This window comes from Nomia melanderi, chromosome 9 (assembly GCF_051020985.1).
Source record: "Nomia melanderi isolate GNS246 chromosome 9, iyNomMela1, whole genome shotgun sequence".
Taxonomy (NCBI): Eukaryota; Metazoa; Arthropoda; class Insecta; order Hymenoptera; family Halictidae; genus Nomia; species Nomia melanderi.
In genome coordinates, this window is record NC_135007.1 from 13,550,654 (window position 1) to 13,569,802 (window position 19,149).

The 19,149-nt window shown below is 40.7% G+C and overlaps 3 protein-coding genes across 7 annotated transcripts; 1 reads left to right on the forward strand and 2 right to left on the reverse strand.

Annotated features, from left to right (window-relative positions):
- Positions 1-134: 134 nt before the first annotated feature.
- Positions 135-1,963, forward strand: LOC116427228 (UBX domain-containing protein 1). Of its 2 annotated transcripts, none has more exons than XR_004235054.2 (7): positions 135-322; positions 390-443; positions 505-660; positions 730-981; positions 1,051-1,267; positions 1,350-1,525; positions 1,692-1,963. XR_004235054.2 is itself a non-coding variant. In XM_031977328.2 (7 exons), exons 1-7 carry the CDS (start codon positions 267-269, stop codon positions 1,745-1,747), a joined length of 972 nt encoding a protein of 323 aa, XP_031833188.1. In that variant the 5' UTR covers positions 135-266; the 3' UTR covers positions 1,748-1,963. The 2 variants fall into 2 exon arrangements, 1 of the variants encoding a protein (XP_031833188.1); XM_031977328.2 differs by having other exon boundaries at positions 1,345-1,525.
- Positions 1,956-4,753, reverse strand: LOC116427229 (ribonuclease Oy). The gene is made up of 3 exons (XM_031977330.2): positions 3,583-4,753; positions 2,369-2,888; positions 1,956-2,279 (listed from the first exon to the last, which is right to left on the reverse strand). The coding sequence occupies exons 1-3, from the start codon at positions 3,633-3,635 to the stop codon at positions 2,121-2,123; spliced, it is 732 nt and encodes a 243-aa protein (XP_031833190.1). The 5' UTR covers positions 3,636-4,753; the 3' UTR covers positions 1,956-2,120.
- A 145-nt stretch (positions 4,754-4,898) lies between these two features.
- On the reverse strand, positions 4,899-17,646 carry LOC116427227 (ATP-binding cassette sub-family G member 1). Of its 4 annotated transcripts, none has more exons than XM_076370939.1 (11): positions 16,125-17,646; positions 13,027-13,144; positions 12,082-12,268; positions 11,053-11,198; positions 8,841-9,079; positions 8,181-8,383; positions 7,943-8,111; positions 6,941-7,041; positions 6,704-6,859; positions 6,011-6,194; positions 4,899-5,543 (listed from the first exon to the last, which is right to left on the reverse strand). In XM_076370939.1, exons 1-11 carry the CDS (start codon positions 16,297-16,299, stop codon positions 5,371-5,373), a joined length of 1,851 nt encoding a protein of 616 aa, XP_076227054.1. In that variant the 5' UTR covers positions 16,300-17,646; the 3' UTR covers positions 4,899-5,370. The 4 variants fall into 4 exon arrangements, with proteins under 4 accessions (XP_076227054.1, XP_031833185.2, XP_076227055.1 ...); XM_031977325.2 differs by having other exon boundaries at positions 6,011-6,251; XM_076370940.1 differs by lacking the exon at positions 16,125-17,646 and adding an exon at positions 14,803-15,401 and having other exon boundaries at positions 6,011-6,251.
- Positions 17,647-19,149: the final 1,503 nt, after the last annotated feature.

The following is a 19,149-nucleotide window of genomic DNA, read 5'->3' on the forward strand; positions in this document are numbered from 1 at the left end:
TGCATGTATTTTGCGCAATTGTAACGCAAATATAAGAATTTTTTATGTATGTTCATATATATTGAACTTTAAAAAATTACATTTTTAATATTACGACATACACATCTTCCGGTGATTCCATCAGTATGTACCGTTATAAAACGTGTCTGAACTGGTGTAGGTAGCGCGTCGGTTCAACGTGACGTTTAGTTTTTGATCGCTGGTCGTTGAATACTGTTCGTTAATGAAAAATATATATTAATTTAACAAAAACAAAATAACAAAGAATGTCTTCGAGTGATATAAACATGCTTGTCGACATGGGCTTCAGTTTACCTAAAGCGTAAGTTGTTCTTATTCATTGTTGTATATGTCTAACCTTTAATGGCTTGTCATGTATTTTGTTCTAGGGAGAAAGCTTTAGAGGTGACTGGAAACAAAGGCGTCGTTCCAGCAATGGAATGGTATGAAAAAATCTGTGGCTTTAATCATATCGTCCGCTAACGATTTTAATTTTTGTTTTAGGCTTTTGGCCCATTCAGATGATGCAGAACCATCACCTGAATCTGTTGTTGAAAATATACCAACGTCTGTTGCTGAAACACCAGCAGAGGACAACACAGCGACTGCTAGTAGTCAAGTATCGACTACTGAAGTTGCCAAATCTATGAAATGTGATGTGTATGTATATTAATTATTGCCCTAGTCTTGATTAGTCTTCAATTCATTCTAATAAATGCATATTCATAGATGTGGGAAACTATTCAAAACTAATCTGGAAGTTGAATTTCATGCAACAAAGTCTGGACATGATAAATTTTCAGAAAGTACAGAAGAAAAGAAGCCTCTTACAGAAGAGGAAAAGAAGGAACAATTAAGAATATTAACAGAAAAGTTAAGACAAAAAAATAAAGAGCGGGAAGAACAGGAGAGATTAGATACATTTACAAGAGAGAAGAATAGGATACGAGTTGGAAAAGAAATGGCTCAAGCTAAAAAGAAGTAAGTTTGTTTTTTATTATCTATAAACAGTGACCATTAATAATAGTTCTTTGTTTAATGTAAATGCAGATGGGAGGAATTAGAAACAAAAAAGATGTTGGAACAAAGAAGGCAAGAAAAAGAAGAAGAAAAACTAGCACGACAAAGGATAAAAGCGCAGATTGAAGCAGACAAAGCAGCTAGACGTGCCAGAGCTAATAACATAGAACCACCTCAACAAACTCCACCCGTACCTTCATCTTCTACAACACTCCCCAGAAAAGACTATAGTGAAACAAAGTTACAGGTAACAAATTACATATTTATTGGTATATATCTTTGTAAATCGATAACCGAATGAAACTATGAGACTCAACATTTCAGATTAGACTTACCAATGGACAAACATTAATGCAAACGTTTGGAAGCAAAGAACAGTTATCTGCAGTAAGATTGTACATTGAAATGAACAGAACGGATGATACTGGACCATTTAGCCTAATGACGAATTTCCCAAAGAAAATTTTCACAGAAGACGATTATGACACTCCATTAGATGTTTTAGGTATATAATAGGATCACTTAGTAATACCGCTATCATTAATATGATTATGATAATTGTTATGATCTGCAAAAATTGTACATAAACACTATTCTCTATCTTTCCTAGTAATGAGATATTCACGGGAACAAAGTCCACTCATACGACTATCACGATTGTTTGTTTTCAGGGTTAGTACCATCATCTGTAATAATCGTTAAGAAGAAAGTGCAGCAATCTTCATAAATACCGGAATTTCTTGCCTTACAACCAGTAATACGGCTTACAAATAAATATATCAATGTACAATGTCCAACAGATTGTTTATTGATAAGACATTTTTAATTTTTAACTATTCTCCGTTTGTAATTTATATGCAGTACACGGCCTGTGACATTTATTATACGAGAATGATACGATCTACAGAAGTTCAAGGAATAAAAAAGACTACACATTTGGAAATGCTGCGAAGTTTATTTCAAACAGTAAACTCGCTTAAAGATAAAGGTAATCGTTCATTATCAAATCGTTTCAAAACTCATGTATATAGAAATCGTTTAACATCTTCAAATATTTCTTATGCACAGTTTTATACAATTCCACGGTGTAACTGCAACAGTCACACCTCGTTGTAATCTTGTGATACATCAGCAGGATACACAACGCTTGTAGATTCACCGCAATTCGTAGGGAATTCAGTAACACTATCGCAATTGGTTAATTCCAAAGATTTGCTGAGACAAATTCGTATTTCGAATAAGTATGAATCTCCGGAATCCTGAAATAATATTTACATACATTAACACAACGTAACATTATATCTCCAAAGAGTAGTAAGTCGCATCAAAAAGTTAAACGATTTCTCACCCTGTCTCTTCTGCACACGATTACAGGACTAGCGCCTAATACTTGTTGAACTGCGTTAAATATATCAGTTGCCGCATATTGGTATCCAGGTACGATGTTGGCTTGAGCCAATACATTTTTCATGTCGTACTGCGACAACAAAGCGAGACCCTCCTCGAAGTACTTCTGCTCGTTACTTAATTCAGGAAGCACCGCCGCGCAAGTGCCGTGCTTCTCCCACTCGTGTTTCCAGAGCGAGTAAGAGTCTCTACCGAACTCTATGTCTATCCATTTCTCCTTTAATTGGTCTTCCAAAGGACTCAACGCGGAGGGATCGAACGGCAGCGACGGGTTACAGTATTCCGGCCCTATCCTGTGAAATTCGGTCGGCCAGAGCCCGTGGATCGTCCATTCCTGAGTGTCGCTTGGCAACGCGCAAGAATGAGAAGGTGATTCCTCTTTCCACATGATGCAAATCGTCTGCGGCCATCGTTGAGTGAAAATTAGAACGTCGAAGTGCTTTGATCTCGCTGTCGCGTGCCTGTTGATTTCATTGGTGTTCATTTCAGGGGAATACTATAATTCGAATTCATTCATTTGGAAAATCTACCGCGTATACACAGTCTCTGAACGTCGTCTATTTTGTATATATCTTCTGGATATATTACGATTGATAATAGAAAAGTATTTAATTATTCTAAGAAACTAATAGATTTGTTAGTATATAATTCAGTTAAAATTTTTACGAGTTATATTTTCTGGATATATTACGATTGATAATAGAAAAGTAATTAATATTCTAAGAAACTAAGTAATAGATGTGTTAGTATATAATTCAGTTAAAACTTTCACGAGTTATATTTTCTGGATATATTACGATTATAGAAAAGTAATTAATATTCTAAGAAATTAAGTAATAGATTTGTTAGTATATAATTCAGCTTAAATTTCCACGAGTTTGTTAGGATACTGTAGGTCATAGAGTAACCCTTTGCACTCGAAAGTTTTTCACTAGAAATATTCAATATTCTCAGATGAGATACAATGTTCTTTGAAATTAATTAATGAGGAAACATAAATTAAGGAGGACTTTATTTCAATATTCCACATAATGATGCATCATACAAAGCTTAATATTATATATAAGACTATAATTTTCCAAATCAAATCAAGTGACCGAGAGTCACCTCTCGAGTGCAAAGGGTTAATATATTAATTAAAAACAGGAGACTCACCCATTTAACACAGCGAGGAGAAATAATAGTAAACCTATTTTATGACTAAACATCTCTGCGAGTTTCCCAAAGCGAGTTCAAGCTCGACGTACCCGACGAGCGTGTGTTACTCGTCTTAATCTAGCACTATGCTCTCATCGTCTTTTATAAGGACCGCCCCACCATTTCTATTTCCCACAAGTTACGTGACTGCTGCTCGGCTACCTGTGTCCCCAGTACGTTAACACAATGTCATCGGCGATAATACGACAAATCGTTTGAAATGGTGTGTACATTAAAAAAAGAGTTACGATTGAAAAAGTTCGTCGCTTATCAGCCGACGCTTTCCCGTCCCGTTGCTCGGCCACCGTCAAGCCGAGAGCAGATAACGATTAGCCGTGATCATCTGTTGATTCCTTTGTTCCCGAACACAGTTCCTCGTGGAACGCTTTCGAATGTACTTCTCAGTGGTTTATTCCGATAACGTGTACAAAAGTCGAGTAAAAATATAATATCATGTAACGGTTCGAAGTTCCGTATGCTTCGACGTACACGGGAACCTTTGAGTTTCGAATTTTTCGATCGATCCGTTAGCATCAACATTCAATTTCTCCGCCATGTATGCTTCCCGACGTACGCAACCGTTAGCCAAGCACGCGTCGAGCACTCGCAGTGTTTTCGAGACGTTGAACTTATCACCTCGTAAATTCGCACCTGTATAGGCCCAAGTGTCGGTATGAATCACGTTATGTAACGTGCAATGTTTAAACGAGCGAATTTCATATAAATTATCTACTAAACGCGACCGTTATCCGCGAATACTATTGACTCGGAACTTGGGAAACGATTGCAGGCAAGCGTACGCGTACGATTTGACTACATCACATTCATCCTTGCATCGGCTCCATATTCTTTATTACAATAACCCTTCTCGCATGCAACCCTACACGCTTACGTGTAAATCAGCTCGCATCGCAGTTCCGTGCACCAACACAATGAGTCGCCACTGTCGTTGTACGCAACAAGAAATGATTTACGCGATGTTTCACCCTTTGAACTCTGTAGGCTCCAATATTGCACCAGTTATAATATTTTAATGAATCTTAAAGAAACTACCCTAGAATTATCAGATTTTCCACATATCCAAATTTTGTATTAAGGAAAATAAATCGAAGAAATGTTATAGCATTCATTTTCGCTGGGAATACTATAAAAATTAGTTGCAGTTGCTGATAGATTACAGAACAACCTGGAGTGATAAGGGTTAACAGTAGAACTACCGTATCAGTCGTTTAGACTGGTTTCAATGTTTGTTTCGGAATTATTGATATCTTGCATCGAATAGTAATAATTTTTATTTTTTACTAAATATTTATAAAATTCAATACGTATCAAACTGACGCGCTCCGTAAATCTATTGTTAACCTCTTGCCGTATCATTCACTTTCGCTACTGAGCTCGCGTAGCATTTTACTATCAATTTGGAAATATAACAAAATGATCTGTTCTATTTGAAGCGGATATTTCATTTAATAATACATTGATAACGAAATAGTTTTTTGCTTTGATCCGTGGATAACGAACATTCTTGTTCAATTAATCTGGAAATCTTCATTGAGTCTCACTCGTCATTGTACGGCAGGGGGTAAAACAATGCTTCAACTGGAACGATGCGTACAAACGCTCCGCAAAATAGTAGTTACTAATAAACCGTGATTAATTTAGACCTACCCTTCGTTAGGGGATGCAGGAGAACATCGGATTCTCTTTAACCCCGTAGACGCTGCATCGAGATTAGAGAAGCGAGCTTTAAGTATTGATGTTAAGGTGTCCCTTTATTAATCTACCGGCAAGACGAAGGGCTTGGAATGTCTTGTTCGGCGTGAGCCTCTGTCTCAGTAAATAAAAAGTAAGGATCTTCATCGCAAGAAGAACGACTAGCAGGGCGAAAATGTTTATCCACATTTGTACGTGTTCCATCCCTGAAACGAGATTCACTGCGTTTACTCTGTTGTTACGACACTCGTCACCGCGATGTAAAGTTTAACCCTTTGCGGACGGACGTCGACATTTCGGTTAGATGAAATTTTCATATTAGGAATACTAAGATGCAAACGAATGATTTAATTACTTGAACAGTAATTGATGTGTTCCCTTTGTACTATTGTTTAACACGTCGAACGCCGCACGATTTCATAGAGCAAAGTACACAAAATGGGAAAAATACAATATTAAATCATTTGACTGAATTGGATTACCATTGCACGTTTGTCAAACTGAATGTCACCGCAATGGGTAGCATTATTTATATAGAAATGTTTGCGAATAATCATCGTTTAATTGAGTGAATTATAATAATTCGCGTTAAGTATTCAATGTATAATTTAGCTTCGTGTACTTTAAAGAGTTTTCACCCGCAAAGGGTTAACCGTATCTAAATGGATCTTACGCATTATCAGCAAAAGTTGCTGTGGTACCGCAAAGTAGCAGAAGTACTCCGACGGCGGGCAATACAGTTTTCCTCTGTTGTAACCGTACAAGCTAGTCACGAGTCCTTCTAAGCCGTACCGTATATAACTCACGTACATCGTCAGACTACGATAAATGGGCAACGGTTTTGTCTCGCCTAAACCCTGTACCGCGAACAACATTAAAGGTACCGTCATAACAGTCCCAACGAACAGTCCGTTCTGAAAAGCAAATTTATGTAGAGACTCGACGAGAATGCGTGAACACATTCGAGACTGCTGACGTACAGACGATATCTTTTCACGTTTTGTGCCAAAATTGCGGAGAGTTCGTCAATAAATGATGAATAATGAATTATTATTATGATTAACTGAAGTTTATGAACTGATGAGCAAAAGAGAACAGTTTATCAGTATCAATTATAATTTTCTTACTATGTTCTTCAAGAAATAAATCAAAGTAAATTTATTTGAATAAATGTTACTTTTTGATACTTTTTGTAATAACACAATACTTATGATCTCATTAGATAACTACTCTTATTAATTTTTTTACACACCCAATCATCGCATTTTTGGTAAATATCCAGAAAAATTGTTTAGCGTCCAAACGGTTAAACAATTGTTTGCAGTCGCGAATGCGTTGACACGAGGAAGACGAAAAGGCAACGTACTATGGTACTTAAGGTGCTCGCCACAGCCAAAGCCATACTCTCCGCGATGAACATGCACATGATACAGATGCTAAAGAACAAGGAGCACCTGAAGAGCTCCAAAGGTTGCCCCGTGATCAGGTACGCTATCGACAGGTATATCGTTGACTCCATTATCTACGAACGGCAGGGGAAACAGACGGTAATGAATAGGTTGCACGCGCGACTCGTTAATAAATAAATTAGTCATAATCTGACCCGCGTCGGTATGCTGACTACGGTGAATGCACAGTAATACGGGCTCAAGTTGTACCACATGTTGAAGTATTCACGTTTGACCAGTTGCACTTCCGCAGGAACTGCAAGATAATTAGATTAATTAGCTCGAGGAGAGGATGGCGCGCGGAAAAGAGCGTGTTAAGAGGAACGCGCAAGACAATATCGATTAACCCTTTGCACTCGAGAGATTCTCACTTGAAATATCCAGTACGTTCTAATTAGACGTAGACGAGATACTTTGAAATGAATTTGTTAAGAAATCACATATGAATTAGGGAACTGAAGCTATTTTCTTTCAATATTTCACGCATCGATGCAGCATATAGAGGGTAATGGTAAATATAAAGTTTGTAATGTTGGCGACTGGGAGTCGCCTTTCGAGGGCAAAGGGTTAATATGCCTTTGCGAGAGGTCACCACTAGATTTGACATAAAAAAATTATAGTCTCACACGTAACATTCGTATGATGCATCGATACGTGAAATATTCAAATAAAACAGCTTTGTTTCTTAATTTCACTAGATTTGACATAAAAATTTATATTCTTACACGTAACATTATGCTTCGTATGATACGTGAAATATTCAAATAAAACAGCTTTGTTTCCTAATATCATTACATTTGACAAAAAAATTATAGTCTTACACGTAACATTATGCTTCGTATCGACACGTGAAATATTCAAATAAAACAGCTGTTTCCTAATTTCACTAGATTTGACAACAAAATTATAGTCTTACACGTAACATTACGCTTCGTGTCGATACGTGAAATATTCAAATAAAACAGCTGTTTCCTAATTTCCGTACAATTTCTCAATAGTCCGTGTCGACTGTCGTTTACATTTCATGGAGAAATATTTCTAGAGCAGAACTTTCGACTGCAAAGGGACACATACGACAAAGCGAACAGATTTCATCAGAAACAATTAACTTTACACGCGAGACGTTGGCTGCGCTCGCGAGAATATGATTTCCTTACACTGCATCAATGTCGGTAACATGGGTACGTAGAGGAATATCATCAAAGAGGCGAAGCAGAAGCCAAAGTTGAACAAACTCTTCGTTCCGTCGTTCCCAACGTTTTGGAACAGCGCGCCGATCACCAAGCCGAGGAACACGTGAATGCTGAGTTTCATATATACATAGCTCTACGGGAAAACGAGAGAACGTTTAATCGCTGCGAAACAAATTGGCGAACATCGATCGATTCCTCGTACCCTGTTCCTGTACAACTGCAACAGCATCCTTTTCGATAAAATGACGAACTGATCGAGCCAGGGCACGCTGATCGTCTCTTTCGCGAACTGCTCCTTCTCCTTGGACCACGGGGAAATTGGGACGATCGGCAGCTCCGTGTCGACGAAACTCATCAATCGGCCGATCCATTCCGTTCCGTACTCGCCCGCTGATACTTCTATCACTGGAACAAACAAGGAACGTTAACGATCATGCTGTATCGTTTAACGCATTGAGAAATTGAAGTTTCCCGTGAAAACGCGGGATTCTGAATTTATCGCTTGAGCGCCGCAATAATGCCGATTGGATTTCTGTTTCTGGATTTGACGAATGTGCAATTAAAATGTACTATTTCACGAAAATGTATGTTTTGAATATTTTTTGGCTACTCATTGATTAGATACAAGCGAATGAAGGCGTATCTCCAGTGAAAATGTGAAATGCTGTAATATTCCTTCGATCTCTTATTTTTCTTCTCAGTACGAAATTTGTGGAAAATTTAATAATTGTAGAGTAGTTTCTTTGTCTCGTTAAGATATTTGATATTATAAGTGGTGCGATATTGGAGCCTACAGAGTTCAAAGGGTTAAGTCGCCGGCGCTCAATACGTTGAAATCGCCGCGAGATCTTCGTGAACTCACTGAAATCGGCGGGATTGTAGTGCTTCGGGCACTCGATGCCGACCTGCTGGAGGAACGGCACGAGATCGTCCACGGTGCTCCTGTAGACGCACTGACCTTCGGCTATCACGTAAATGTGATCGAACCTGGAGAACATTGTCGCGCTCGGCGTGTGCAACGAACAGATCACGGTCCTCCCCAACTGCGCCACCTGCTTCAGCATATCCACGCATTGCAGAGCTGATATTTCGTCCAGTCCCCTGAAATCGGTCGTTTAACCCTTAGCACTGGAGGTTGCTTTGTGACCTATCGGCAACTGCAACTAATTCTTATAATATTCCTAGCGACAATGAGAAATGAATGAATCATGTTTAATCAGAAAATAATGAATGTTATATAATGTATCGACACATGGAACATCGAAATAAACTGGTTATGTCACTTAATTTATCCAAGGTCTTTCTGTTAGTTGTAAAACATATCATTGATATTTAATCAGAAAATAATGAATGTTATATAATCTATCGACACATGGAACATCGAAATAAACTGGTCGTGTCACTCAATTTATACAAGGTCTTTCTGTTAGTTGTAAAACATATCATTGTTATTTAATCAGAAAATAATGAATGTTTGTTGAGAAAAATATTCTCGAGTGCAAAGGATTAAATATGAAATTTTATATAACGTATCGACACATGGAACATCGAAATAAACTGGTTATGTCAATTTATACAAGGTCTTTCTGTTAGTTGTAAAACATATCATTGATATTTAATCAGAAAATAATGAATGTTTGTTGAGAAAAATATTCTCGAGTGCAAAGGGTTAAATATTAAATTTTATAGTTTCGTATGAAATCAAGTGAGACTCACCCCTCGAGTGTAAAGGGTTAACACTAGAATTACCGAGCATACGATTGATACGTACTCCCTACAAAAATGATGACAATAAATTATCTTCGGTTTCTCCAGGCATTCACCATAATATTCAAGTGAAACTATTTTCAAAATCATTACGACTATTCGATGCAAGATATCAATAATTCCGAAACAAACAAATTGAAACCAGTCTAAACGACTGATACGGTAGTTCTACTGTTAACCCTTATCACTCCAGGTTGTTCTGTAATCTATCAGCAACTGCAACTAATTCTTATAGTATTCCTAGCGAAAATGAATGCTATAACATTTCTTCGATTTATTTTCCTTAGTACAAAATTTGGATATGTGGAAAATCTGATAATTCTAGGGTAGTTTCTTTAAGATTCATTAAAATATTTATAATAACTGGTGCGATATTGGAGCCTACAGAGTTCAAAGGGTTAACACGTTCAGTGCCGCCTGTAAGAAAATATTTTCAACCCCTTCGCTACGGGTGACTATAGTCACTGGCCACGAAAAAGGAGCCAGAAGTTAAGACAACGTAAACAATACGTTCGTGGGAGATTATAAACGCGTTGATATGAATACAAATCAGTTTGCTCCTAAAAGCAGCGTCACAACGGCGCTGAAGACTGCGCACGCTTAACACGTTCGCTACCAGCGCTTGTTTCAGCGACGGTCTCCTCAATTATAATATTTCCTTCGATCCAATAAATCTAAACAAAATATTAGAGAAATAAAACTGAAGCGAGTCATTGAGTTCCTAAATATAACGTAGTTTATCATTTCTGATAACAATATCCAAAGGATTAATTTCATTGTCATTATGTAAAATGGGATTATTGGGATTAATGGGATTACAGCTGTTACAAATATGACACTGGCAGCGAACGTGTTAATGCTCCTTTCGGCACGGCGCTTCGTTCTGCATAAGGAACTTCGTGGCCCACCTTAGCGAAAGGGTTAAGGGACACATTTATTTATTTAGTACACAAGCTTCAACCCTTTGGTACACAAAAAACAATGAACTACAAAGATAGATTATACAGAAAAGTCGTAGGAGGCCAGAAATCGCATGGTATTTCTAAAAGTAATAAAGGAGGAAGAAAAATTAATAGTAAAATCTATTGACATTAATAAAGATTCTATGATCATGAATGATGCGGGTTACAAAGCAGCGAGAACATGAAGGAACAATATCAAAATTATCGAAGTTACTAAAAACTTGAATAAAAGTGAATATTTTATTTAAAGCATCAATACAGTTCGTAAGCTAAATATAATCGAAACGTCCGTGGCACGGAACGCGTTAACCAACGTTGCTAGGAGCTTCGCGCCAAGATACTCACGTGGTCGGCTCATCGAGAAATATCACTGGGGGATTGTTCGTAAGCTCCAAGGCGATCGAGAGTCTTTTCCTTTCGCCGCCCGACAGATTCTCGGTGACTGTGTTTCTCGCGCGCTTCAGTCGTAGAACTTCAAGGATTTCTTCGATCTGGAATCACGGCAAGTGGCAATCGCGTAGATTCAACTCTGCGTCTACGGACACTTATTGTGTCCAGTATATTTCATATTTCTTAGACAAATCGATGCTCGTTCGTTCGAGTCTCGGGAGTTAGAGGTTCAAAGGTAAATTAGCATAATCGATCGAAATCGAATTTGATAAACGTTACATGGTGAATTTACGATTTCGATACGCGTCAGATTCATACGTTCTACGTATGCAGCGTTAGTTATTGATTGTCAGAATGTCTCCGAACAAAATAGAACGGTCGATTCGGGAAGATCGAGCATCGCGAACGAAGGGATTCCCCGGACGACAAAGGAACTACACCGAAACACGATTCCCTCCCATTACGATTATCAGCGTCTCCAGGCGTGCGCCGAGAATACAAATTTAGACGCGATGCAATTCGAGTATCCTTTGTCTGTCCGGGAGCGTGTCGTCGGTTCCACGCGACAGTTGCGTTTCCATTCGATAGGTTTCTCGTAGTACTCCTTTTCCGACGCAACGCGCGGCGAATCGGAATTTCTCTTTAACAAAGGAAGTTACCGGAAATCCCAGAAACCGTGAAACTTGCGAATAGAGTAAGTCAAGCCTGCATTGCAATCCTTCCCCAATTTCACTTTCAAGGGTAGTTCCCTTGAAATGCATAGTTTCTCTTCCCGTGGATTATCTCGAGAAAAAGTTGAAATTCACGAGAAACCTCAAAATAGGGGTGGTTTCAGCCCTTCAAAGCGAGATTCGACGGAAAATCGAGATTGCGATACATCAGACTAGACGTACTTTACTTGCACGCAAAGTTTCATGGCTTTTTGAAGTTCCGGGCTCGATAACATCCCCCGTAAGCCAAAGGGAAGAAGAGAATCGTCCTCACAGCAGCGAGCTTCGTTTCCCCCGAAACGTTGCCGAGCTTCAAGTCCATGGTGAACTGCATCGCCTCGAACACCGTGAGCCTCGGCTGCAGCAGATCTTCCTGCATAATGTAACAAGAGAGTTTTCTCAGGCGATCGATGCACTCCGTTCGCCCGTTGACGCTCACATGGCCGGTAACGTCGGTCGATCTAAAAATGCCGTTTTCGACTTTGAACGGAAACTTTTTCTCGCCTCGCTACGGAACAGAAACGGTCGATCGATCTATCGGTCGGCCTAGGAAGTTAGGACTCGTGCCGCTGACTCCGGCCTAACTGAGGCTTCCGCTCCGCTTGTCGCGAGTCGCGGGGTCACTGATCTTTGACTGTACCGGCCGACGCTTTGGGAAAAGATCGATGCGACCTTGATTCGTTTCGTTTCGAGTCGCGCGTCGAAGGCACGGTCTGATGGGAACGACGTTGTTTAACCCTTTGCGGACGAGGATTCTTCGAAACAGAAAATCTTCGACGTATGAAGCTAAATTGTATATCAATCGCTTAATTAACCCTCTATGGGCCGAATTTTGTTTCGTGATTACAATAAAATTTATGCAGTATGGAATTAATAAATATCAACATATAAACACAAATTAGCAATTTCAGTAGTTTCAAATTATTCAGTAGTTTTAATAATTTTATTGAAACGAATATATTTTGTAACTTTGAAGTTACAATGACGTTGAACGTACATGCCTGTGTGTACAAAAGTTTAAGTTGATTAATTATTAATGTCGTATATCGATGTGTCACTTCAAAGTCACACGAGCCTATAGAGGGTTAATAGAAAGAAAGGAAACTACGTGCTCTCTTACTGTTCGACTAATTAGATCATTTTACGAGTCTTCCGAATCTGAACATTTCATCTCACCGAAAAGCCGACATTTCCGCAAAGGGCTAATGCGACGACTCACCTATATCCTGCGAGGATGTTCAGCAACGTGGATTTCCCAGCACCGGACGGGCCCAGGATCGCTGAGAGCTCTCCGGACCTGAACTGGCCGCTGATGCCTTTTAAAATCGCTTTCGGACCTGCGACATGCGGACAGAATCGTTTGACAAACAAAAAAATGAAGTGTACACTCGTCACAGTTAACTGGTTAATCGGACAATATAGGAATAAAATTAAGGGAACAAAAGAAAACGCGGAATTTTAAATCTCGGTATTGTTAATGTTAACGAACGACGGACAGTGGAAATATCTGTAATTCCCGATGGACAAGAGACATCACGGAAATCTGCCATGCGTTGGATTCAGATCGAATCGTTGCCTTTAGGGTCGAATGCTCGCGAGCAACGGCACAGGAAGTAGAACACACTGTCAGCCGAGCGCTCGTTAAATAAAGACGATGCGAGCTCCCGAATCACGATGATTAACATATACGTTCATATTGTTTGCATAGGATTAAACGTTTAATGGCTCCGACCATTAAACGTAGGATTTTATAGGCAAAGGCAGTTCGTTTCACGGATTTTTTCTTCGAATGCGGATACAAAGTAACACGCAGATTGAAACAACACCGCCGCCAGTTAAAGAGAACAAATAAATTCCGCTTGAAGCGATCATTCTTCAACTTCTGCAACGCGGACTGACTAATGACCGAGATCATTTCAATACCATGGAACAGTGCCATGCACAGCTGGGCGAGGACGTCATTACCACAGTGAAAAAATGAATGGCTATGTTAGTGCTCCTAATAGCGAAGCATTATATAAAACGATATGCATCGAATTACTTCTCAATGTTCGACAGTTAATCGCATTCGAGGCTCGTTGAGAGATGCAAATGTTTTCGCGCTACCAACCGTTTGAGTGTTATGAGTCCTCGCAAAAACTCTGTCGAAGAATACTAAGTGCAATCGTGGTTCTTTTGTTTCAAAACTGAACGCTTTTTATTGTCACATAAAAGTGTCTAAACAGATCGTTTATTCTGCCATTTCTAAGCAGGCAATGACAACCATGAAAGTAATTAGGAGGACGAGTAAATAAACTTCATTTGATTCTACGAGCCGATGAACTGTCACTTTTAACCACTGGAAATGAAGTCAGAAATTTGGCAGACCTGCGATGAATTTTTTCCTATTTTACACTGATATGTACACTAATTTTGTTTGTTAATCATTCTATATAGAGTGATACATTTCACTGTGAAAGACGTCATTGAGAAATTTGAGGTAGAAACGTCTCGAGTGGTTAAGCAGACCGCAGAAGCGCGATCGCTGCCAGTCGATCGGTTAACCTTTAGTTTCGCTGTTAATTGAAAAGTTTGTCTGCTGCCGCGCGTGCGTGGGAAGTGTATTTCGTTTTACGGTTGAAAACGCTTAATTGCCACTGGCATTTTTACCCGTGCAGCAGCACGTCGGAAACGCTCGCTCGAATTCTATTTATCCGCGAGGAGAAAGGTTGTAGTCATTGTAGAAGCATAGAAAGCGAAACAGCGAGGATTATGGTGGACTATTATTGTAATAGGACCAGATTACATCTGCGAGATATCGTTTCGCGAGAGCCTCGCGGTGTCTTGTGTCGAACGGACGTGCAATGTAACATCCTTCGATCCTGTCGGTTAATTAATGAACGATGGCCAACAGAATTTTCACACTCTAAGTCCGAGACGATTATGTTATCCGATTAAGTAACAAAGAGTTATATAAAATGTTTTCGTTGGAGGATCGTTACCGACTAGTTCGTACCAATGTCTGACACTGCGAACGGCGCGATATTAAAAAGTCTATGCAATTCAGCAGTCGAGTTACGTTTGCATCAACGCTTCGACATGTTGCATCGCAACGTGCCTGATATAGCCACAGTCTCCGATTGGTTCCGCCTCAGAATCCTAGGAGGAATTTTTACCGCAATTCTTTGCTTCGCGGAATTCACGTTACACGCGGTTATCTCATCGTTCCAATGGATTGGATACCGTACAGACATTAGAGAATAATTAATCGCACGCGATACCGGTCAACAATGTTACTTTTCTATTTCTCTCTCTCGCGTCCCTTATTATTCTAAAACAAGGCCTGAAACACAGTTGGCAAATCGGTGCGCGTATATCAGATCGTTCAACGGATTTCCGGAAACAATTCATCTGCGCGGTGACGTCGTGTTGCGTTATCGTTGGGAGCGTGTAAGCGAATAAATTAATTATCAACCCACATCGGCGAAGAAATACTAGTCTGATTAGTTAATCATCGGTTCACCGATTCCACTAACATGTAAACAGTTCGTTATTGTTTAGCGATATCGAACGCGTGCGCTAATACGATTAGGATAACAACGAGATTAAATAGGTCACACGTTTCGTAAGCCTCCTACCATTTCTTTTCGCTCTTGTTTCCACACATTCGCCTGTGATTCACGCGTCACGTGCTGAGGAACACCATAGGTAGCGTCGAGCTTCTACTTATGCATCATTAATTATTATTGAAAAAGTCAGGTTCAAATTGAATCGTTCATCACAATTATTAAGCAATAAAAACTGCTGTGCATCGATTACGAGAGATTGAAATGTAAACGACTGTCAACCGGTATGGTGGGTGTCTTATTAGCAACGAGGATCTCTGGTGAAAGGATCACGCGAATAACATAACGATATACTTGCACAATTGTAATCACCGTCGTACCTTTTCCGCTGTAATATTCTCAAGTGCAAAGGGTTAAATATCAAATTTTATAGTTTCGTATGAAATCAAGTGAGAGTCGCCCCTCGAGTGCAAAGGGTTAACACTAGAATTACCGAGCATACGATTGATACGTACTCCCTACAAAAATGATGACAATAAATTATCTTCGGTTTCTCCAGGCATTCACCATAATATTCAAGTGAAACTATTTTCAAAATTATTACGACTATTCGATGCAAGATATCAATAATTCCGAAACAAACAAATTGAAACCAGTCTAAACGACTGGTACGGTAGTTCTACTGTTAACCCTTATCACTCCAGGTTGTTCTGTAATCTATCGGCAAGTGCAACTAATTTTTATAGTATTCCTAGCGAAAATACCGTCGTACCTTTTCCGCTGTAAGGTATCGTGTAAGTCAGGTTACTAAATTCGATGTTGGCGGGTGCCATTTTTCTCAGGTGCGACAACGGCACCGCGTCCTGCGTGGGCGGCCGGTCCGAGCAGCGCTGCAATTGCATTCCGTCGTTCCCCTCCGTCATCTCGATTTTCGACTTCGACGGCATGCTGGATCTCTGACTGCCAACGACCGATTCACGCCCGTTCCGTTGAACCCATTACCCGAGCCGCTTTCCTGCGCGCCTCTCGCGACTTTACGACACCGGATGCCCCCGAAGAAATTGCCCGAAGAACGGCCGACAGCGGTTTCTCCTGGAGTTTACCGCGACTGCGCGACGGAACTCCGGCTCGAAAAAGTGCATCCGACGGACGATAACGGTCCGAAAACTTTCGCCCGCCGGGACGATAAAGGCGAGACGCCCGTTTATCTAGTCCTCGGCCGCGTCCCTCGGATAAGTGCAACGATAAACGTCGAAACGGAGAATGCACGCCCGACAGTGCAGGTTCGACGATGTAAAATCCAGTCGCTGCCGAGCGATTCGCTCTCGCCCGCGGGGGTGACACCGATCGAGAGTACGCGCGTCGCAAGAACGGACGAAAGCTCGGCGCGCGCGACAGATCGCGGAAGAAGACTGACGCCGAAGTCGCTTAGCCGAGTTCCTTGTTCTCAACGCGGCACACTAATACACGGTGACATCGCCTGCGCCTGTTTTATATCACCATCGCGGATACGAGCCGCACACAACGATGATAGCGGTTATCATCGCGCGAATCGTTGGATACGGACGATCCGGCTCTTCGTTTGAATTGTCTACCGACATACCGAAGGAAATCTCTCCTAGGATGATTCCTGTAAAGTGCGTCGAGGACAAGAGAAATCGAAATTAACTCTGATCCAAAATCTACCGTGGTGAATGTTTATTTAACACTAGGTTCACGGAGATTTATGGTATAATCCGTTTAGATCTTAGTTTAGGGGCTTAGGAATGAGCGATTAAGATGTATAACGCATCGATCAAAATCGACGTGGATTTAATGGAACAATGCTACAACCTTCGATGTACGTGAAACTGACGCGTAAATGGTACCATGGCCATTCGGAGCGAGAGACGATGAGTAAGGAGGGTTGTTTACGGGAAGCCAGCGACGAATTCTGAGTCATGCGACGAGTCCGTGTAACGCGCGTGAGCGAGCACGTTGCGCTACGCGCCCTGCTGATCAGCCGAGAATCGAGGCACTCATTGTCACCCAGTTGACGTTGGCAATTAACCGCGGCCTTTGTACGGATCGCGATGCAGTCGCTCCATTTCATTTCACTCGCCCTAACGAAACTGTAGTTTGTAGTTCTGTTTCACTCGCAACGCACCGCGTAAAGTACCCGCACGCCACGCTCGTCGCACAATTGCGTTCTTAAATTTGGAGCTTATCGACCCACGGCAATCGTGCGAGTCCCGTCGAGCTAGGTTTGCGCTCGACGAGCAACCGCCGCGGACTGACTACTGCACATTCTATTCGCCCTTTTACGCGGCGACTATGTATAGACGCTGTATATTTCACTGGCAGCAACGCCCGAAGTGGCCGGGGACGTTTTCCTACGATGATCTCTCGTGTCTAGTGGTCGCCGGCGGAAGACGCTCTAGCCCCTATTGTTCCGTAGGATGGTTCGCCTCGTAAGTGCCTGTTATTTCGGTCGCACGCGAAGATTTTCCATTGAATTCCTAGTCATTGTCCCGTGCAGCGCATAATTAGTGGACGGCTTTCGATGGGAAACGTGATTAGCGACAGGCCTATTGGCATTGTTCGTCGGGAGATCACTGAAAGCCGCGGATGCGGTAGATGGGAGATACAAATTGCTTTATTATGCAGAATCGCGGCTGGGAAATGCTCTCTTGAAAAGGTATCCTTTTGTAAAGTTGTATCCCTGGTCGGTGTGTTTATTGTCACTTTCACTCGTTTTGGTTAGCCTGCTTTTATAGGTTGAACAGCTTTTGTTAGGATGAGCAACAGGTTGCTGCGTTCAAGGCTTGACCGGCTTCTTTAATAACACCGAGACTTAACGGGTTGCAGCTTAGGTTTGTGTTTCTTCGATCAAATGAAGAGTACATTTAACCCTTTGCACTCGAAAAATTTGTCAATAGAAATATTCAATTTATTTTTATGAAATATAGGTGACATTTTTTTAAACTTAACACTAGGTTTACGGAACGCGTCCATTTGACGCATACTGAATTTTATAAACATTACTTGGCAAACGTTTATGTCGGTTTTGGTTGATGCAGTTACAAGAATACGTATCGTAATAACCTAATTTTAAATCCCTAATTTCCAAGATCTAAATGGTCGAACATCAATTTTTCTAGGAACGATAGAATAAACCGGACAATAAACGTCCGTGAACCTAGTGTTAACGAGGAATCTATTCACAAAATAAGGGGAACACTGGTATTTTATTTCCACGTTTCACGTATCGACAGATCACTCGAGACTTTATGTTAAATACGAAATTTTACAATTTTGATGCACCAATGACTGAGAGGCACCTTTCGAGTGCAAAGGGTTAAGCACTGGTTACCGATTAGTTAAAATAAAATACATTAATGTGCTGACTACTAATTGTTAAAGGAACCTAAAGATTGAGAATGGGTAATTTCAATTGGTAAACGTTGGGCAATTTTTTCGTGGAGCATCGCTGACAAGATCCCACTGGAAGAAACGGTCGCGTTCGTTCCACCGGAAGTGAATTATAAGACCTTTACCCTGTAACCCGATCATTTGTTTAAGCTTAAAGGAAGGCAAACGCGAAGAAGCCATGTAGGTGCTACTGTCGGCGCGGAGTACGTTGAACTTTCCTAGTACGATAGGAAAGCATGCGCAGGGGCTGTACCTTACTACATTCCTAGTTGCAGACGTGATACCTATAGTTTTCCAAACTACATTCTCCTTTTTACCAAAACGGAATGGCTACAAGGTAGCCTGCAGGTGCACGTAACACGCCGGTCGCTCGTCCGGTAGAAAAA